Genomic DNA, 22,156 nt, shown 5'->3' with positions numbered 1-22,156 from the left:
GCTGCGACTTTCTGTGAGCGGGAAAGGGGTGGCCTAGGCTCACTAGGGAGAAGGAAGTCCTTTGGTTCCAGGCAAAGCTGGCTGTGTTCAGGAGTGGTGAATAGGTGCCACCTTGTCCCCTTTCCAGTGTAACCGCCACATTGTGTCCTCTGGATTACTTGCGGGCCCTCTGGCCCAGGCTTTTCTGTACCTGACAGCAGGGCTTCTGCAGTCCTCCACCAGCCTGCCCACTGCCTCGTCCACTGCCTCAACAGGAAGCGAATTCCACAGGAGACACTGGCTAGCGGAGGCCACTTTTCTGTTTTTAGTCTCTGTACTAGCCAGTGTGTAAGTTCAAGACGTCAAACACTAAAGAGCTCAAGGTTTTCTTTATATTTTAAATTACTTTGGACCTGTCAGGGTAGAACTCACAGTCATTAACAGATTAAAAGCATACGAGGAAAGACAAAAAGTATTCAGTAAATATTCATTTATAAAAGCCTTAGCAACTAGGAATTAAAAGGAGCTGTCCTCACTGTACAGCATATCTGCAGAAAACCTAAAGCGAGTGCCATGTTTAATCAGTGATGAAGCATGTGAAGTACTACAGTCAAGGTCAGGGTGAGAGGAGGTGCTGTCAATCATGGAGTCTGTTCATTGTGTTGGGGATGCCCCTGGTGAGGCGCAGTGATAGAAAGTAAAGTGAAAGGGTAGAGAAGGGAGAAGACTCTAGGGGTACAGGTGTTTGAGACAGGTTTCCCTATGCAGCCCAGGCTGGCCTGGAGCTCAGCAGTCCTGCCTCAGCCTCAAAGTGCTGGGATTCTAAGTATGTGCCACCACACCCAGCCAATAATTCAGTTCTTCACAGATAATTTTCAGTTTGTTCCAAAAGAATTAACAGGTGCCAAGTAAGATTAACTTACAGAAATTGAAAGCATTTTAGTACACTGCTTATAATTCAAAAAGATACCACAATAGCAAACAAAAAATACCCCCTCAAAAGTAACTAAGAGCTTTCTATCCTATCTACAGAGAGATTCATTACTGAAAAACGTTACAGCCTAAAGAAATGAAAATCTGTACTACTGATGGATGGCAAGCCTTGATACTATAAAGGTACTGTAAAGTTGATACACAGAATGAGTTTGGGCCGGGGAGATAGTCTAGTGGCATAAATGCTGCCTGGCTAGCGCATGGCCCTGAGTTCAATCCCAGTAACAAAATAGAGAATTCAGTTCTTATGAAGTCTCAATTTCTCTAGTGGAATTTGATTCTGAAATCTAAGTAGCACAGATGGGGAACCTCCCCTGGCAGCTATCATAGTCTACTTATTAGGCCATGGCAGTTAAGCCAGGAGGTATTGGCACTGGATATTCAAACAGCCCAGCAACAGGAGCCAAAGGAACCTGTTAATATATGAAACTGCTTAATGACAGATGGTGTTGCAGATCAATAGATTAAACATTAACTCATAAGTGCACAGGGGTAGCTGTTAAATTTCTTATAGTAAGTTTGGAACCCTGCTGCATTCAAAGAACACTCCAAGGAGCAGTGGGCTTCCATGCCTTGGTGCTGTGCTATGTGGGCCTAGCAGATCCCTGGCCTCAGTCTCATTCCCTGTAAATGGGGCAAGTACCTCCCCACTTGGGATTTCATTTGCTCCATCTGAAAAATGAGGGCGCTTTTGGCTCTGAAAAGCAGCACAATGGTAGCCCGTCTAGGTCCTACCTCTCATTCCCTGCCCCATACTCCAAAAAGCAGTGTCCTGTGGGTGCTCCTGGAAATGGAGAGTCCTAAATTCTCTTCTGGGGCTTTGTATGTTCTGTGCAGTTCCTCTGTGTGCTGTTACATTTCCCACATTCCCCTTTTTTAAGGGCTATCTTAAGGATAGCATTTTTCTTAACTAGACTTTTGTGTAAAATCTTGGGTTTTTGTGCCTAACAGTGAGATAAAGGTTGGGTACAGCTAGGCCACAGCGACTCTGCTGATTCCCAGGAAGACCAGAAGCCTCGGGGACTGCCTGGCAGTCATTGCACAATGCTGTCGCTATGCTTAGTTATTCTCTTGGGACTCCAGAGCGGGTGGCTTTCAGACTGGCCCTTTAGAAAGTTACAGGAATCCTGCATGTTATTTTACTTGTGCATCTGAATGTTCCTTTGACATATCTTTCCTGAGGGCCTCTTCTGCACCTAGCACTTGAGAAAGGGAGCTCCTGCTCTGGAGCAAGGGTTCAAATGAAGTGTAAGCCATTAACTTATGTCGTACTTCACAAACAGCTATGCACTGAATTGCTGGGTGAACTTGAAATACAAGATTGGTTTCCTGGCCCCACTTCATTCCCACCCACTGAGCCTTTCTCAGGCTGAGGCCTGAGATTTTCCATCAAGGAGCTTTCCCGAGGAGAGCTGATCACTTGGCTAGGTTTCACAGCAGGGTTTGTTGTCAGTTGCTGCAGGGATCAGATGAGTTCACACAGGCCACATGCTTAGTGCAATGTTGGGCTCCATAAGCAGGAGCCAAAGGGGGAGCAGTTAGGATTTAATTAGAAATGCAGGCTCTACTGTTCTCTAGTGGCTGAGGAACAACTGGGAGCCAGCCCAGGGCCCGTGTCTGTCCCTGGAGAGGGGGCCAGGCGGATAGCCTGCCTGGGCCTCCTTGGCATCTAATGCTAACTCGTGCCTGGCCCGCCTGATCCCTGAAGACGCCCGAGGAATCTGGCTGTCTTTTCAAATGAAAAGACTTAAAACTGCCTAACAGCTGCTGCTTACCTCTCTTTAATCTGGAAACAGCAGTGAACTTCACAGCCATCAAAATAAAAAGGCTCCAATCAAAACAACAGTTAACACACATTGGTGAGGACAAGGAGGAACTGAATTTCATCCTGCTGGTGGGAATGTATGACGGTCTGAAAGTCTGACTGCTCATAAGCAACTAAGCAGTTACATGACCCAGCAGTTCCACTCCTAGGTATGTACCCAAAGGGCTGTAAACATCTACATAAAATGTATGGCACACACCTGTAGTCCTAGCTCTCCAGGAGGCTGAGAAAGTAAGATTCTCAGTTGGAGTCAGGGCAATTTAGTGAAACCCTTTCTTAAAGGGAGGTGGGGCTTAGAAGGCTGAGTCAGGAGGATCCCTGTGGGTTCAAGAGCCTGGGCTACACAGTGATTTCAAGTCCAGCCTGCACTACATAGAGCTTGTCTCAACAACAACAAAATGGGATGTAGATCACTGTACAGGTTTGGGGCTTAATCCTAAGTGCCCCATCCCCCCAAATCTAATTTACAAACATTCACAGCAGTAATATTCAAATGGCCTCAAAGTGTGAACAACCTAGCTAGAACATGAGGGAATACTGAAAACACAGTAAAAGAAACCAATTATAAAAGGTCACATAGGATTTTATTTATATGAAAATTTCAGAATAGGAAAATCTGCACAGAAAAATTAGTGATCATCTAGGGCTTGGGGAAGTTAGAAGGCTGGAGGAACAGGGACTACTCGTAGGTATGGGTTTTCTTTCTGGGAAGGGAATCAGAAAATGTTCTGATTGTGGTGATGGTTGCAATAACTACATGCTGAAATAATTGAATTATTCACTGGTATGTGAATAAAGCCAGGGGCTAGGTATGGTTTTGCATGCTTGTAGTCCCAGCACTTGGGAGGCTGAGGCAGGAGGATCACCGTGAGTTCAAGGCTAACGGACACTATAGTGAGACCCTGACTCAGTCAATGAAGAGAGAAACAAAAAGAAAAGAAAGGTTTAAAAAAAAAAACACGTCATGGCAGCCACAAACCTAGGCTGAGGGTCTTGGAGGAACTTTGAGAAGGAGCAGATACACCTCCAGAGGCCCTTGTGGCTGTCTGCAGATGTGCCACACCTGCTCAGAGGTCATGTACACAGCCACCTGCACAAGCAGGGGAAATGCTCTAAGGTAAGGAACAGCAAAGACTAAGTGACAAAGTTCACTGTGCTGAGCTGGGAGGCCAGCTGGTGCCACATGTCATTACTGTATGCATAACCAGAGACACAGAGCACTGGACAGTCTGCCACTTCAGTGACCTCCTCAGCCCTGCAATCTATGCAGAGCTCACAGAGCTCACAGAGCTCACAGGATGAGGTCAGCCAGTGCCTAAAGAAGAGCTTTATAGATGGTAGATACTGCACATATGTGTAAGACTTATGTATGAGCCCTACTTGGGCTGAGGCTTAACAGTGTCTCTGCCATCCTAGCTACCGTCTAGAGCCCTTTATCATGTGATTCCCAGACCAGCAGAAGAGTAGGGCTTGTCATAATGCTGAGCCCTGTGACAGGCCAGTATGCACCGAAGTGTGCAGTCCAGGACATTCACCCCGCGGAGAGCTTCTTGTCCAAGGCTCAGCACTTCGCTCAGGAACGGCAGGGAACGTTAATAGGCATCCCCAGGGCAGTAACAGAACACCGACTAAATTTCAGCTGTGTGCCCGGTGCCTCACCTGTTGTTAATGTTTTGTAACACCTCACACTATAAGAATTACTATTTTGTTTTGGTTTTTTTTTTTTGAGACTGTCTCATCATGCAGTGTAGGCTGGCCTGAAACTCAGCAATCCTTCCTCAGCCTCCTGAGTGCTGCTGTTACAGGGGTGCACCACCACACCTGGCAACGCTGTAGGAGTTATAGAGAATTAAATGAAGTAATACACTGAACATGCCTTGGGACTGACATTTACTAAATTTCAAACCCAGCTATAGCAGTGACTCACTAGGAAGCCACTGATACAGTAGGATTAAACACAAAACCCCTTCCTTTTCAAAACTCAAGTTAAAAATACCCATCTTCCCAGGTTACTGCAGTGTTGTAACAATAAACTGGTGAGAAAAGTGTAGGTTCGCTCCACTCAGTGGAGAGGTTCTCCACTGCAAAAGCTCACCCAGTGACTGCCCAGACGTTTCAGATGTGCCTTTTCTAAATCTGCGTTGGCTGCGTTGAGTAAGACAGCAGTCTCCAGTCCAGGGAAGACACTTTATTGCAGAGCAGTTTTCTCCTCAGGAAAACAAAGACCATGCTGAGCGAGAGAGATGTTTATAGAGAGGATAAAACTGTTTCTTGTACCACCTGAAGAGCCGGAGCCCAGCAGGAACTCGCTGCTAGCTGAACTTACAGCTGCAAAGTTCTTCGTGGGGATTGAGAAATTAGATTTAAAAGAAATTTAAGAACCATTTCCAAACAACACTTTTATTTCTGCTTAAACAATACACAGCCCTGAGTTATTTTTCCACACCCTATCTCTTGATCAAAAGGCCTTAAAACAAGTCTCTCATTATCTTTAGTTGTAACTTCGTTCTATTCAGAAGTGACATGTTTATCTTTGTTTTTGAGACAGGGTCTCACTATGTAGTTCAGACTGGTCATGAACTTACTATGTAGCCTTGGCTGGCTTCAAACTTGAAGTGACCCTGCTGCCTTAGCCCCCTGAGTGTTGGGATTACAGGTGTGCACCACCACATCCAGCCAACATGTTTAGTTTTAAAACCCTGATCTTACAGCTCAGGCACTGGCTGCTTAAGCATCTATGATTAGTTTAAGCACAGAATAGCACCTATTGGCTGCATGGAACGCTGTTTTTGCGAGAGGAAGCAACAAAAGCTGTTCACCCACCTGCAAGCTAAGTTTTGATAGGTTTGCCTTCAAAGACATCAAACATGTCTTCTAAGGACTTCTCAACACACTGTAGAAACTCCCGGGCATTGCGTCCCGGATAAGAAGAGATATTGCAGCCTATCCAATTGTCATGAACAGCATAGCCAACACCAAAGCCATCAGGGACCACGGGGGCAAAACCGCCAAGGCTCACTGCGGGGCTGTTCAGTGTGCTGGTGGACAGGATGTTGTGGTTTATCTGCCCATATGCAGGGTCGAGGTAGAGCTCAGGAAGGGTAGTCCCTTTGGCTGTCGCCAGGTACCGCAGAGCAAACAAGTGTCGGTCAAAGCCCTGGCCTGTCAACAGACAAAATGGAAAAAGAATCACAGCACTGAAAAGACCACAGACAAACCCTCCAGCCATGGTAGGAATCCTCTTCCCAGAACCCTGCAGAAAGGAAGAAGGGTCTGTCTAGCTCTGAATGCATACCTCTTGCACACTTACCTTTGGAGCAGCTCATTCCAGAATAGTTTACATTATTTTAAAAACATATTTTTAGCTGTCAACTGCTGGACTAAAAACAGAGAATAACATGGAAACATGGTATTAAAAACTGAGTCACGTTTTGCTGGTAAGGCCTATGTCAGACTTCTGACCTACAAAACTGAGAGGTAATAAATTTATGTTGCTTTTTTTTGGTTTTTTTTTTTTTTTTTTTTTTTTTTTTTTGAGATGGGGTCTCACTATGCAGTTTAGGCTGGCCTTGAGCTCACTTTATAGCCCAGGCTGGTCTCGAACTCGCAACGATCCTCCTACCTCAGCCTCCGGAGTGCTGGGATTACAGGTGTGAGCCACCACGCCCGGCTTTATGTTGTTTTTAAAAAATAAAACAAGTGACCAAATCCCAACAGATCTCAAACATTACTGTCCTACAAAATATATATCAGTCATCAGCCATGATGACTCCCCTATCTAAGAAAAAGAAAAAATTTAAAAAATAAGATAAAAACTGAGTCACAGTCAAACTGTCAAGATCATACAAGAAAGCTAGACTCAAAAACTAAGATATGGGGCTAGATGTGTAGCTCTGTGATACAGCATGTGCTGAGCACGCGTGAGGCTGATTCAGTCCCCAGCACACATGCACACACACACAAAACTAAGACAAAACTCAAAGTCCAGTCCACATGTGAAAAGCCAGATTGAGCTGGCCTTCTACTTGCTGTGTAACACCAGGCCAGCAGTCCCACTTTCCTACCTACAAATGGAAAAGGTCCCCAAGGTCCCTTTCTGTTTCAAGACTTTATAGCTGCACAGAAGGACTGGACTAAGGAATTCATCACATCCTTTCCAGGTCTTAAATTTTATCACCAAGAGGTGAAGAAGGATGACATTTGAAATTGGGAAGAGCTTCTGAGGTACTGTATTTATAGGGAGCCAGCACACTACATGTGAGAATGAGGAAAGGCTGGAGCTTAGAAATCTTCAACTGTCAGAAATGACTGGCAACAGAGAGAGAGGAGAAAGAGAGAGAGAGGGAGAGAGAGAGAATGAATCGTGTTACAGCTGAAAGTGACCTTAAATGAGGGGAAAGTTAGGTCCATTTCCCCATTTCTGTGGAGGACATGAGGTCATTCTGATCCCTAGTGGCCAGTCTAGCTCTTCAGACTGCTAGTGTGGAAAGCAATCACTCTGGGAGGTGTTGGGTAGAATAAGCCCCGTGACAGCCCAGAAATCAAGTGTAGGATGGAATATTCTAGAAACTGACCATGCACCAAAGGTCACAGAACACAGGGGCTCCTCACCCCGCCTCACCCATTGCTGCCTCTTTGGTCAGCTGCCCATGATACTTGGAGCACTCAGCCACCATCTGGCGGAGCTCGCTAGTGCTGTGCTTGGAGGGCTCCCTGACAAAGGCCTTGGAGCACCTCTTTGTGAAGATGGAGGCTGGCCGGATGGTCTCGGTGCGACCATGCTTGAAGGCTGCAGTGCTGCAGGACTCGTAGGTGGCCACTGTTTGCCCGTACTGCCGCAGGAAAGCCATCTGGAAGGCCAGCTGGGCCACTGCATCAGGGCTCAGCTTCTGCTTCTTCAAGAATTCTTTGCCTGCTCTCTGAAACTGTATACAGTCAATGGTTAGGGTTTTCATGGTGGCATCAAACTTTTCCTTAGCAGCCATGATGCCTGCCTTTAAGGCATCATTCAGCTTGAAGCTGAGTCTCTGCACACATGCAGAAGAGTTGGTGGTAGCTGGCTGGTTCTGGGGAGTTATGGCAGGGGTCTGGGTGCTATCTTTAAATACTTCATTGAAAAACCTGAGCACTGCCACACCATCACCCCACGCATGCTCGAAGTGGACAGCAGCACAGCCATCCTGGGCTACAATGAGGTTAAAGGACTTGTCAAACCATCGGTTTGTGCCATCTCCGTGCAGCATGGTGTGAGACAAGTGGACAAGGTCCTTGATGGGGAAGTCATCGAGGCAGAGGCAGAACACGGCAGAGTCTACTTTCCACAGCGCCTCCTCATTGCCACCGTGCACCAGCTTCTGCCTGAGCTCTGCCCACACATCACGGTTCTCACTAGTAAGGAAGGTCAGAGGAAGCTCGGGCGCAGGACTGCTGTCCTCGAGAATGTACTTCAGGTGAGCCTGGATCTCTGAGGGGCTCACGATGTTCCCGTCTCGATCCAGGACGTCAAAGACATAGAAATGTCCTTTTCTTAGGACCAGGAGGTGTCTGGCCTTGTCGTCAGTAAACAGTTCATCCCGACTGGGTTTGGGTAGACGAGTTGAATTGAAAAGCCGAAAATACTGGGACATGTCTAGGGGATATGCATTGACCAAGTACGCCCCATACCAGGACAGAGAGGAAGGCACAAAGCGGATGAGTCTCTTAAAGGTGTTGGTATCACTTTTGGCAGGGTTCAAGTGAAACACCTCTGGTTCCAGAAGGCCAGCCCGCAGCGTCTTCAGAAACCGGAGGGCAGAAACAACCAGGTTGGTTGCCCGGGTAAGCTGGTCATTGTATCCAGATTTAGGGTCAGGATTGAATGCCATAAATGGATTAAAGTTCAGGACAATGGAGTCCCGAGCAGTTAAATACATATCAAACCAAGGCCCTAGGGAAAAAAAGAGAAAAGCCAACATAAAGAGTCAGTACAGCCCCTAAAAATAAAAATAAAAGTCTGGCATAGGCAGTAAAAATGACTTCCACTTCCACAGGGTGGGATTCCATGATTATTTTTTGACTGTGCAATAATTTCTGACAGATACATGGGATCACCCAATATGTGATGGTCTTTTGCATCTGGATTCTGTCACTTTCAGTGTTTTTGAGGTTCATCCATGATGTAGCATGCATTTCTTTTTATTGTCAAATAATGTTCCACTGTATAAATATACTACATTTTGTTTATCCACTCATCAGCTGATAGACATCTGGGTAGTTTCTACTTCTTAGCTATTATGAATTATATTGCTGTGAGCCTTCATATGTAAGTTTTTGTGTGGACATATGCTCTCATATGAACATATATATACAGATAGATACAAATATATATATAGTAGATAAAAATATCTATAGATAGTAGACAGTAATGTTTAGATGGTAGTACAGTAGATAGATATTGAATATGTATCTGTATGTATCTACATACATGAGTGGAATTGCTAGGTTATGAGGTACATATCTGTTAAGCTTTTCTTTTTTCAGTACTGAGGACAGAACTCAGTACTGAACTCGGACCTTCATACTGAGCCATATTCCCAGCCTTTTAAAATTTTGAGACAGGTTTTCACAAAGTTGCTAAGGTACCCAGACTGGGCTTGAATTCACAATCTCCTGCCTCAGCCTCCCATTGTTCTGAGATTACAAGCAAGTGCCCCCTCACACTTGGCTCTGTTAAACCTTTTTGAGAACTTTCAGGTCATTTTCCAAAGTGGCTGTATATAAGGGTTACAATTTCCCATCCTCACCCATACCTGTATTTTTTTCCCCATGAGACGTCACTGTGTTGCCCAAGCCGACTGCCAACTCCCTGTCTGCTGCCTCAGCCTCCCTAGAAGCTGGGAATCCAGGTGCACGCCACCCGCGCCTGTATGTCTTTGACTGAAGCCATTCTGGTAGGTGTGAAGCAGTGTAGCACTGTGTGTGATCTGCAGTTCCCTAATGTCTGTCAGCTGCTCATTCTTCCCATTCTAGTTCCTTTCCTGGTTCTTGAACTGGAGTCCCCAAGGTCACACCCTCCAGCCCCCCACCCACCCCAACACACCTACAAAGTGTGGTTTACTAATCTCTTGGCAGCTCTCAATCCAATTAAGCTTGCAAACAAGATTAACCATGAAAATAGTGCCTAAAACTAATAGATAATGCCTAAAACTAAAAAGATCAGATACAGTAATATAAGCATATAATTTAGATGTATGGAAGTATTTCAAAAGAGGAGCTGAAAGAAGGTAAGAATTTTGAAATTAGGGGAGTGGCAAAAAAAATTTTCCCCTAATAAGTTATAGAACCACTTAATTTTTTAAGTGATGTGCATGTATAACCTTGATGAAAATATAAACTACACCATAAAGCATGGCAGTCATCAAGAAATCAAAAAGTAACAAACGATGCTGTCACTGCAGTGAAAAACAAACCCTCCTACGTTGTTGGTGGGAATGAAAACTAGTACTCGACAACCGCTATGGAAATTTCTCAAAGATTGAAATTAGAAATTCTATATAAACAGCTATCCCTCTTCTAGGCAAAGAGCTAAAGACATCATACAATACGTATGACACATATGTAACAGTGTTTATAGCGGCACAATCATAATAGCTAAAGCCTGCATTCCCATCAACAGATGATAGAGAAAATGTGGTATCTATGTGTAATGGAATACTACTCATGTCTAAAAAAGGCAGATTTGAGACATTTGTAGGAAAACAGATGCTCCTGGAAAATATAATGTTAAGTGAAATAAATCAGACACAGCAGCTTACACATCACATAGTGTCTCTCATTTGAGTGAGGCAAAGTACAAACAAAAAGCACAATAAAGGTAGAAGGAAACGAGGGGAACAGATCTTTTGCAAATGGGAGGATGTCCCAGAGAAGGTGAGCGAGAGGAGAGAAGGAGGGCAGGGGAAGTAAGTGAATAAAGACACGGCGCCTACAGGAGGCTAATAACCTCACTGAATGCAAATATTGTATGTTATAAACCTGAGATAAGATTAATAATATGAACAAAACAAACATGGAGAAAGGAGATTTAGAGGAGGGAAGGAGGGAGGCAAAGGAAAGGGATTTTAAAAAAAGAACTGTGTTGCATTTGTGTACCTCCTCCCTCAGATGATTATAAACTGAACGTACTGCTGACATGTACTAATAAAAAAGAGAATAAATTAAAAGTACCAAAGGAAAAAGGGTGGAGATAACCGATTCTGAATGGAGAGGTAAAAGGACTGAGGTTGCCTGGATCCCGAGGAAGAATTTTCCAGGTCAAGAACGGAAGTGGGGACGAGATGGATAAAGGCACAGAAGGATGGAGGACACTGTGGGGTTCAGACTTGCTGAGGCATGAGGAGTGTCAGGGAAGTCATGAGAGACGAGGCCTGAGCGGGAGGGTCTGGAATGGCACGCTGAGGCACGGCACTCGACTCTGCGTCCTTTTCAGACACAGCCATCAAGTAGGCTCGGCCTTGATCCACTCCCCTGGACACAAGTCACACCTCAGTTAAGTGAGGAACTCACACAGCCGTAACTGTGCTCCAGCCACAGGTGGTGAGCCATTCCTTCAATGCTGGTCTGCTAAAAATGTTACTGAGACTAAAACAGGAGAGAAGATACCTTATTTTTTATTGCGGAAGGTTCTAGGAAGAAATCATGGCCACAGCTCAGCAAACCTACCGGAAATGTAGCTTGTATGTTTATTCTGCTTGTCGTGAGCAACCAGCTGCTTGTGCAGTTCCTTTCCAGTGCCATTTTCAAAACTCTTACAAAATTGTTCTGTTTTCCTGAAATGTCCAAGAACAGACAGAATCAATGGTAGGAAATACATGATTTTTAGGTTCATGGCTAAGAGCTCATACACAGAGCCTTGGGTTCCCATCAGCATATCCTGGAAGCTAGGAATGAAGCGAGAAAGTAGCTCTGAATAGAAGAACAGGAGTCAACCTACCACTGATAAATCTAGGACATGAAGATGGTCAGTAAATACCTCACAGAGGAGTATGTACCCTAGTTTGGCATTGAGAAAAGGATACATGGTCTGGAATAAAAAGTGTCACTTTCAAATTATGTGACACTGGACAAGTTATTCAGTTTCTCTGAGATAATACCACCTTACAAGATTAAAAAATACTTGTAAACCTGAGGATATATGGCTGTCTAAAACTTAATACTTTGTAACTGGTAGCTGTTAATTTGCTGCCATATTAGGAGAAACTGCAGTTCCTAAGTGACTAACAGGGAATATTTAAAAGCACAAGCCTAGATATGAACAGTTCATCTGTTTCTCTGTCACTGTCCAATAAAGAACTTCATGATTTGAATACAATGCCAGTTATCTGTGCCCCAAAAAAACCCGTTATGGAAGAAGACTATGGAACCACACTGGACTCTGGGAGTTTAATGCAATCCACTTTTTGACCATGACCGATATTATCATCCGGCATGAAAGAGGTATTCTTTTTTCTTTTATATCCAATATTATTAGATTCCACTATGTATTAGTTTCCTAGAGCTGCAATAACAAAGTATCACATCCTGAGAGGTACTTAAAACAAGGATATTTATTCTCTCTCAGCTCTCAAGGCTGGAAATACAAAACCAAGACCATATTCTCTCTGAAGACACTAGGGAAAAACCTGTGCCATCATCTTTCTTGCATCTGATGTTGCCAACAGTCTTCACTGTCCTCAGCTTATGGATGTGACACTCTAGTCCTGCCTCTGTCTTCACATGCTGTCTCTGTGTCGCTTCTGTCTTCTGAGGACTCCAGTTATAGAGATCTCTTTCCTGTCCTCGTCATGATCCAGGAAGTTAATATTTGGAATCCCATGGAGAAGTTACTGGAATTCTAGTGAGTTAATTCCAATCTGCTCTTCCAGTGCAACCCAAGATGAGAATAAAGTCACTAAGACATGTGGGGAGCCAAGTGGGTCCTAAGTCCAGCCAAGATGGTGGTTCACCAGAACAAAGGCCACAACCCAGGGCCCAATCCACGTTTTATTAATTCTCCATGAGGGGAGTGGCTCAGGAATGAGTGACAGTGAGAGTGGTGGGGAATATATGACTGCCTGAGCCGGGCTAGATAGATCATCTCTGCAAGATGCAGAGGGCAAGAAATACAGAGAGAGTAATCTGCTTAACACAGCTGAAGCAGTATCTATAACTTGGGGTTGGTGCTTCAGCTCTGATGTACAATCTTCTTTTTGCCCTGGGGAGTCCTAGCTTCTTTCTCAAGGCTTGGTCCCAGCCCACAGCATGGTGCACGGCTCTCTATCCCACCTGGCGCAACCATGTTTTTCTGAGAGTCCCTAGGTGGGGAAACAGTGGCTGTGCCTTGCTTCAAGATTACATATCAGTTCCTCAGCTAGCCGAATTTACAGTGCTTAAAGCGAATTGAAGGAATAGAGAAACAGCCTAGCCAGCTCTGTACACGTCAATATGCAGAGACAGGGCCAAGTTCATGCAAACTGGAGATAACTGCTCTTCTTTCAAGGAGAGTGAGTCCTCTGGTGGTTCCCGACAACCAGTCATACTGGATGAAGGACTTACTCTGCTCCAGGAGGCCCTGACCCTACCTCACTGTACTGCAGTAATCCTGTTTCCGAAAGAGGTCACATTCAGAGCTTCTGAAAGGGCAGGGATGTGGGAGGCCACTATCCAACTCAGGACACTCACTCAGCAAGCGAACTTCGGGTCTCCCACGTGGCCCTCTGTGGCTCTCTCTACCAAGAACACTTGGCCTCTTGCTGATGACCAGTACCAGCTGTCAGTCCAGCTGCACTTGCCAGTACCAAGTACAAACCTGGCATTGTGGCTTCTACACCAGCTCTGGTTGGGTCAGGTTAGGGACTCTCACCTCAGGGCTTGGTCACAGCTTCAAGAATGAAAACTTATTTCCTAAACTTGAACTTGCAGACTGGGCTCTGGGTTCTGGAGACCAGTTAAGTTGCAGACATTGTTTGAAGCCCACCACTACTTTCCAGCCTCTTGAACCACCATGATCATGGCCTATGGAGGTCTCAGCGTTTACCTGAACTGGTCGTCACTCAGGAGAGGCTTCTGCGCACTGAGATACCTCCGAATAGTGTCCTCAAGTTTGGGAATAGGCAGCCTGAGGAGACAGCAAAGTCAGTGTTGGGGTGACGGTAGATGTGAGCGGGTGATTAGTTTCATAAGCCAAGGGAGTAAACCGATTACAGGATAATTCATTTCCCTACTTATAAAACAACAGAGCGACTTGTTCACCAATCAGAATGGATGGGTGGGAGAGGGGTGCAGCTCGGCAGTGGAGCACTTGCTGAGTATGAATGAGGGCCTGGGTTTGACCCCCAGCACCACACATGCACATGCAGACGTATGCACAGCTGCACACACATGCACACACACACACCCCTCCCAGAACTGATGATTTACTAATGTATCAATGGTAACTCTATTTTTAAGTAAAATTAAAACATAATTCTTTTTAATAATAATAGATTCTAAATGAGAAAGCAGAATTTGTCCTTAATATTCCTGTTTCCTGGCCACAAAAATAATCCTTGTGCTAACATTGTGCTGATACTGACTGAATTCTACCCTTGAACAACTGTGTTTTCCTCTCTCAGGATAAAAAGAAAAAGATTCATTTTTTAATTTTCGTGTATGTGTGTGTGTGTGTGTGTGTGTGTGTAGTTTGTGCATCTGCATGTTTGGGGGGTTGTGCAATCTTTGATTTTTTTTTTAATTGCTATTTTGTTGTTATTTTTTTGAAATGGGGTCTCACTAAGTTGCCTGGGCCTACCTTGAACTTTAGATCCTCCTGCCTCAGCCTCCCAAGTAGCTGGGAGTACTGCGTGCCAGTATGCTTAGGACTATTTCTTAGACATTTCACCACAGAGAATCATGTAAGACCTGTCCTAAAGCCAGCCCAATATGTGGGCTACATTTGCTAAGGCAAAAAACTGATCATGAAGCCATGCCTAGTCACCGGAAGTCCTACTAGGAAACACTAGGTATTTCCATGAGCTTAAAACTCAGGATGGCAGGGTGCCTGCCGACTCCTCGGCCTCCAGCAGTGGGCTCCAAGGATGGCTGTCAGGGGGAAGTGACTGGTCCACAGTGAAATGAAAGCACGGACGTGTGCAAGGTGTACTCTCTCTTTCATTTCAGTGGTTTCAGTGACAGGTATATCCCAGTGTTAAACCAGCAGGAGTCTGGTGACTCAAAATCGACACTGATACTTACATATAAAACCTAAATGCATTTGTCGTTGAGGAACACTGAAACATCATGCACAAGCATAGTTTAAAAATTCAGTTCGTGACATACAGTGGTTCTGCTTATTTTCCAGTGCATATTTATCTAAAACATGACAATAAAAATAAATCCAAATGATCTGTAGCTGTAAACTGGGCATGGTGGCGCATGCCTGGGATCCAAGCCCTGAGGCAAGAGGAGCACACCAAGTTTGAGGCGACCTGGGTCACACAGAGAGTTCAAGGCCAGTTCGAACTACACAGCAAGACAATGTCTCAAAAAAGTCTTTACAGCCACTATGGACTTATCCTAAATAATTTTCACAAGGTTTCTTTCTACCCAAGTCTTACATTCACTGACTCACAAACACTACCACAGTTACCTCCTAATTACAAAGCTGCTTACTTATGTTTCTCAGGACTTTAACAGCCAGAATATTAACAAAGTTTTATCTTTTTAAAAGAAAATTCTAAATTACAGATAATAGGCAATTTGATAAAAGTTTGTATTAAAAAACTTGTCATTAATTCTAGTCTGCCCTTCCTTTAATGGGGTAAAGCAAGTCTCAGGAAAACATTTTTATAAATATAATAGACTAAACTTTCCAAATGGAATTGAAATTGAAGCAGCATACTTTACACACAAAAATTACTACTGCGGATACAAAAATCACCTGTTTCCTACGAACAGCTTACTGTCAGCCTTCCCAGGTCTGCATTTTTGCCTTACATAAAGTACCCTCAACGTAGATGCCATCTAGCAATGCAGATCTCATCCCTGGATTACCTGCTACTGGTCAGACAATAGCCACAGTGACAGTTACTGGTTCACTGTGAATGAAAAATACGGACAGTGTGATCCTTGTTCCCAAAGCTGAATTTGCTCCATTGAACAATCTTCTCAGTATTTTGATAGGTACCATTAAAAGTCATCCCTTTATGAAAATCCTGACAGTTCAGTGTTTTTTCCCCTGAAATTGTATTGATCTGTGAAATCTTGACTGACATAGGAGAAACAGAATGAGGTTTAAACTCACAACTGGGACCTCAGTTCTGCTGGTTTTCTCTGGTAACATGGATCTAGGTGGCACACTGCTGATGCTTCAAAGATCCACTTCTGGACTACGTGGTAGAGAAAACTGCCTCGTAGATCTGAAATTTACTTGTCCAGTTCCAAGCTCACCCAGCCCATGTCTATCACTGACATGTCCAGGATATTAGAGAGATGAATATCACTGCTTTTAGAATCACACAGATTGAGTCTTGGATCCTGGACTTACTATCCATGTGATCTTGGGTAAATTTTTTATCTCTCTAACCCTTCTATATTTGTTAAATGACAGCTCATTAGGCTTCTGATTAAATGAAATAAAATATATGAGAACTCATCAAGGTACCTATATAATAAACTTTGAAATACAGATACACTAAAGTTGTAGCTATCCAGATGTCTACAAGTACACACAGATAGGACAGACACGCTAAGCCTTCCCATTTCCTTGTTAGTTTCCTGCTTCATTAGGCACTAACTTGGTCCCCTTCTATTTCCTTCTGTCCGCTTGGCAACATCTAGTATGGCCTCATGGACCTCTGACTATGCTTCAGCCCCTTCCACTACACCTTTTGGCACACCCATTCCATCTAAAAAACCTACCTCTACTCTGTAACGTCTTCTCTAATAGGTGTCCTGCTCTTCTTTCTAAAACTCACTATTGTGAAATACCACCTGCCTTGGATTTATCCCTAAAAGAGCCACTCTCAACCTTCTAGACAGGACCAGCTCTCTCCTCACCTGAGCTGCCATCATGGTTTAACAAGTCTCTTTCCTCTCAAAGCCAATCGTACAACCTCCTCCCAGCCTTCATCTCTATCCAGCTCCAAAGAGAGGTGAGCTGTAAACTAGCTCGCTGTACAGTACATCCCTGAATTGTAGCATTTACTAATTTCTGTGGTGGATAAGATACTTCCACCATGGTCAGTTTCCACAGCTGTCCAAATGATGTCACTGAATAAGGAGCGGGAAAGAAGAGTACAGGATTGGTTCTCACCGTTAAGGTTATGCATACAGGGGCCCTCGCCGCAATATTCTTTCTCTGATATCCCTCTCTGACCTCCATTAGCCACAGAGAAAGCATTTAATACATGTATATTCAACAAATTCATTGGTTTCTCCTTTCTTTTTCTTTCTTTCTTTCTTGGCACTGAACACTGAACCCAGGGCCTTTGCACTGAGTTATATTCCCAGCACCTTGTGTGTGTATGTGTGCTTGAGAGCAATATCTCACTAAGTGGCAGCATGGCACAGGTTGAGCTTGAACTGGTGATCCTTCTATCTCAGCCTCCCAGAGTGCTGGAATTTCAAGGGTATACCACCATGCCCAGCTACTACTCATTCTTTAATCCTGTCTTCATCCATTTCATGATGCTGTAACAGAATACCAGAGACTTAGTAATCTATAAAGAAAAGAATTTGAATCCTCACGTTCTGGGGGCTGGAAGTCCAAGATCAAGGTGCTAGCATTTGCAAGGGTTTCCTGCTGCACCACAGCCTGGCACCACGGGCAGGGCCCTCATGACCTGGTCACTTCCTAAGATCCCATCTCTTGATGCTGCACTGAGGATGAGGGTTCCCACATACAGACTTTGGGGCACACGTTCAAACCACAGCAGCCCCAGCCAAGCTCAGAACCTCTGTCATGTTTAGTGGATTTGCTTTCTCTCTACTCACTGGACTGGGAGATTCTAAAGAGATGCCTGAAACTGAAATCATGTAGAAGATATAGAGAGCAACGCCCTCCACCCGCCTTTTGGATTTGATGTCGTCTTCTCTGTCTCTTCCCTGGTTGTTTTCTTCCCCTAAACACATGTTTTCTCCAGACAGGTCCTCTGCCCTCTTCTGACTGCATGTTCTGTTGTTACCTGCCTCCTCTAACTGCCGCTCCTCAACTGTGGCAGGCTCCTCCAACAGGCAGTGACGTGACAACTGAAGAAGCAGAATCCTGCCAACCGCAGGTCTATGCTTTGTTTAGGGAGAGCGTGGAATGCTCGGGCAAGGGATAAGCTTAAATCAGACAAACCTGAGTTCAAACATTTCTAGAAGGTAGATTAACACTTACAAAGGGTGAAGGGGTGGGGGTGGGACTAGGAGAGAAAGCATGGTTTTGAGGGGAGGGGTAAATGAATTAGTGGTGATAATTACACAACCCTGCAGATACTCTTATTAAAAAGTGGGTCTTATGGCATGTGAATTATATCTCAATGAAGCTGTTACAATTTTTTTAAATAAGTCATTTTTCATCGCTGCTAACAGCACTGCCCAGTGGGTCAGAGAGCAGACTCCAGCCTCATCACTCACAGAGTGTGGTTGCGGGTTCGTACCCACCCTGCACTTTGGCTGCCTGGCCGATACTATGAGAGTAACATGCATGTGCACCTCTGAAAGTCTGCACAGATGACTGTCTCAGGGCAGTGCCTGGCACATAGTAAACTCGTTCTCAAGTCCTGTGGAGCCAAATTTGGCCTGTTCACTTTCCTGGGAAACTAACTCAGCTTCTCTGCTCAGTGCCAGGCACAGAATTGTGAGAGATTTTCACAGCAGTTCCCCACCCCCACCCTTATGGAAAAGTTTTCTGTCATAATACAGCTGGAAGACAAGTACGCGCCGGGCGGATCCATCTCCTGTGTGAGCTCCTCTTAGTCACCTGCTATCAAAGCAGTCTGCCTGAGCAGTAGGCACCTCGGTGTTCTTCCTGCAAGAACACAGCTAAAAAGCCTTTTCCATGTTTGCAAGACTGAGTTGTAAATATTCATAGTTACTGACTTACAAGCACTGTACAGCATTACTGGGGAATAAAATTATTCTAGAAGTCAGGATGATCATTCTAAAAGATGTCTTTGAGGCCTAAAATATTTTGTGTCTATATTATCCTCCATGTCCTCTCTGGCTTCATACTTTAGAAAACCTGCCCATTATGTTTGGAACCCCAGTTATCACCTAAAGTAGTAGGGATTAAAAGACAGATAAATGACTTTTTTATTTTACCAAATATAGACCTAACATAATGCCTTTCTCCCCCCACTACCTCCAACCCAGGTCAATTTTAATAATGTAAGGACTAAATGGTGAGTCTCTGGGCTATGTATAACATAAACCTCAAAATTTCTGATCCTATCTCGTATTTTAGGTGCCTGTTCTTCGCAGGTGCGTTTCCGTCCCTCTCTCATTTCTCTTACACAGGTCCCCTTCTCTACTCACACAGCAGTGGCTCTCTTATGACACATTCAGACACACAATGGACACCGGCCTACAGCCGCTACAGTACCATGAATGTCCACTAAGTACTACGTGCAGACTCAGCACTTTATGCTTTATATTAGGGTTTTTAATTCTTACTACTCAGAAAGGAAGTTAATATTATCATTTCTTTTCTTAGGAAAGATGACTTCTTCATGGCCATGCTTCAAGGAAGAAGTAGAAATAAAAGTCAGGTCTGAGATTCACTTCCCAGCAACATACATAAACACTCAAGCCTCATGATCTTAAGAATTATAAGATGATGCTTCTCAGTTATCCAATTACAACTCTGCCTATTCTCCTCCAGTGTACTCTGGGTGTTTTTTGTTTTGTTTTGTTTTGGGGGGTTTTTTTGGTACTGGGGACTGAATTCAGGACCTTGAGCTTACCGGGTAAGTACTTGAGCCACTGAGCTAAATCCCAAGGCCCTCCTACATTGTAATCTTAAGTGCTTTAACCATGATCAATATGTGCTGATCAAATTAGTAATGTGAGTAAGGGATACAGCTTAGTGGCACAGTACCTGCCTGGCAAGCGCAAGGTCCTGATTTCAATTCTTGATATAAAACGAAAAATGGCATGTAGCTAAAGCATATAGCCAAAAATGGTTAAATGGTCAATTTTGTTAAATATATTTTACCACACTCACCAAAGAGAGAAGGAAAAAACACACATGTAAAAAAAAGATGAAATAAGTGACAGTGCAAGGTTCCCTAGTGCAAAGAGTCCAAGGTTCCCTGGTGCTTGACTAATTACAAGGGTATTTATCTCAGGCATTTTATTTCAGTGTGCTGCCTTTCTGACATGACAGGTGATTGTGGCTCCAAGAAGTTAGCTAAACTGCCCAAAATTATAGCCAAAGATTTGCAGATATAGAATCTGAAACTAGAATTTTCAAACTCAGAGGCTTTTCAGCAAATTTGACATCAACATGAAATGTCAAAGATAGTATCTTTTCCTAGCCCAGAATCTCAGAGAGAAGAAATTTCACCTCTCATCTAACTCCTGCTTTACTGATGAGTTAATGGTTGCTTAAAGGGTGATGAGTGGTATTGTCTGTACTTTCAGATTCCTACAGATTTTTGTGCTACAGATGGGCTCGGTCTAAACAATCTTGAATATTCTTTCCAGCGTTCCAATTCTCAAATCCTGAACATCCTCTGATCTTAAATCTAGGTGGGGCCTGGGCTGGCCTGCTACAAAGTCAATGACCATGACTCTTGGCTTGGCTAGTGAAGACAGGCTCTGCCAGTCCACAGTCACCTTTCCCCTACATAGTGATGCAACTCAGACACACTGGCTGTCAGGAGGAGGTGGGTCCCAGGCTAATCATGCAGTCACAGAGACCTACCTTCTTTCCCTCTGCCCCTTCCAAACTCAGATTACTGCATTATTTAGCTTGTCTTAAGAGTCTGAAGTGTAATTTCACAGGATGCTGGCACTGAGAGCACAGTGAGCAATGACAGTGCAGGCTTAAACAACTCCGGGATACAGAGAAAAACCACAACCCAACCATTGAGGCAATGCCTGGGAAACAATGTTTTTTTTCTGGGGAGGAAGCACAGGCCTCCAGCCTCTGGACAGAGGTATCCTGACAGAAATTTGCTAATTAAACGTGAGAAGGCTTTATGAGACAAATTTGGAGTTTGGCCTCAGAAACTAAAAGGTGAATGAATGGAGAAGACAGTTCAGGTTTAATTTTAGACAGTAAAGGAAATTTCTAGTATTAAAAGATGAGACTTGGTAAATCAGAGGCTAGGGGACCAGAGATGGGTGAAACCAGAAGGAAGATTGCAGTTAGAAGTTACAGTGGAAATGGGGGGCAGGGAGTAAGCAGGGTGAGGGTGAACTGGAGGGGACTGACAGGTTACTAAGGGGACTTGAGGGGACTGACAGGTTACTAAGGGGACTTGAGGGGACTGACAGGTTACTAAGGGGACTTAAGGGGACTGACAAGTTACTAAGAGCAGGAGGAATGAGGTGAAGGCTGAGGGTTACGAGTAATCGGTGAACAAGATGAAGTACTGGGGGTTGAGGGAGAGTAACTTCTGTGCTATGTGTCAGAAATTGGACACCTACATCAGCGCGGTCATTAAAGTACGGGGGGGGGGGGGCTGCCCTAGTTGTGGGGTTAGGGAAGTGTTGGAGTTAGGCAGAAAGGATGCTTTTCAGGGAGAATGAAAGATGAGATTAGGATACATAGCCGGAAGATAAGTTAAACAGAGAATCTGAGCAGGGAGTTTAAGAAGGGCTCAAAACACAGGAATCTCAACAGCGGGGGGGGGGGGGGGGGTTCCAGAAGAGAACTCGGGGTGCTGGAGTCCCTAGGTTGAAGATTCTGGAAGTCCCAGGACTTCCAGACTGTGTTCTGGGGTTGCCTGCAGGGTAGACAGCTGCGAGCCGGTCCTGCCTGAGTAGACTTAGGCGCAGGCCGATCCAGGGCAGGCGGCGGGGCAGGGAGGCCGGGCTCACCTGGGCAGGCTATCCTGGTAGTGCATGGTGGGCACGATGCTGTGCTGCAGGAACTGGCCGGGCCCGGGGCCGGCGCTAAGGGGTCGAGAGGGCGCTCCCGGGCCCAAGGCAGGGGCCCGGGACAGGGCGCGCAGCAGCAGGCGGGGCACCATCGTCCTGGCGGCGGCGGCGGCGGCGGGAGAGCGCGGCGGCGGGCGAGGAAGTTCCGCGATCGAGCAGAGCTGCCAGCCGCAGCACCGCGAGCGGGCACCCGGGACCTGAAACCCAGGTCGCCTGCCCCCGGGGGCACTTCCGGCCGGCGGCGGCCACCGCCCCGCCCATCGAGGGCCCGCC

At 45.0% G+C, this 22,156-nt stretch overlaps 1 protein-coding gene across 2 annotated transcripts; it reads right to left on the bottom strand.

Moving 5' to 3' along the window:
* Window positions 1–5,181: 5,181 nt before the first annotated feature.
* On the bottom strand, window positions 5,182–22,129 carry Cpt2 (carnitine palmitoyltransferase 2). Of its 2 annotated transcripts, none has more exons than XM_003460955.5 (5): window positions 21,824–22,125; window positions 13,851–13,931; window positions 11,498–11,604; window positions 7,419–8,723; window positions 5,182–5,959 (listed from the first exon to the last, which is right to left on the bottom strand). In XM_003460955.5, the coding sequence occupies exons 1-5, from the start codon at window positions 21,973–21,975 to the stop codon at window positions 5,628–5,630; spliced, it is 1,977 nt and encodes a 658-aa protein (XP_003461003.1). In that variant the 5' UTR covers window positions 21,976–22,125; the 3' UTR covers window positions 5,182–5,627. The 2 variants fall into 2 exon arrangements, with proteins under 2 accessions (XP_003461003.1, XP_013002104.1); XM_013146650.3 differs by having other exon boundaries at window positions 5,811–5,959; window positions 7,409–8,723; window positions 21,824–22,129.
* Window positions 22,130–22,156: the final 27 nt, after the last annotated feature.

The sequence above is a fragment of the Cavia porcellus genome, unplaced genomic scaffold (genome assembly GCF_034190915.1).
Source record: "Cavia porcellus strain 051 isolate PalLab524CR breed Dunkin Hartley unplaced genomic scaffold, mCavPor4.1 scaffold_25, whole genome shotgun sequence".
NCBI classification, from domain to species: domain Eukaryota; kingdom Metazoa; phylum Chordata; class Mammalia; order Rodentia; family Caviidae; genus Cavia; species Cavia porcellus.
Note: the sequence above shows the minus strand (reverse complement) of the source record. Positions and strands in the feature narration are given on the sequence as shown.

Bases quoted from the DNA above. Each gene is read 5' to 3' on its own strand.
- Cpt2 (XM_003460955.5), bottom strand. From the start codon at position 21,975: ATGGTGCCCCGCCTGCTGCTGCGCGCCCTGTCCCGGGCCCCTGCCTTG. The intron at 13,932-21,823 runs GTGAGCCCGGCC...CTGTCTCCTCAG, and splicing joins TACCAGGATAGCCTGCCCAG to GCTGCCTATTCCCAAACTTG. The intron at 11,605-13,850 runs GTAAACGCTGAG...TGGACATTTCAG, and splicing joins CTGAGTGACGACCAGTTCAG to GAAAACAGAACAATTTTGTA.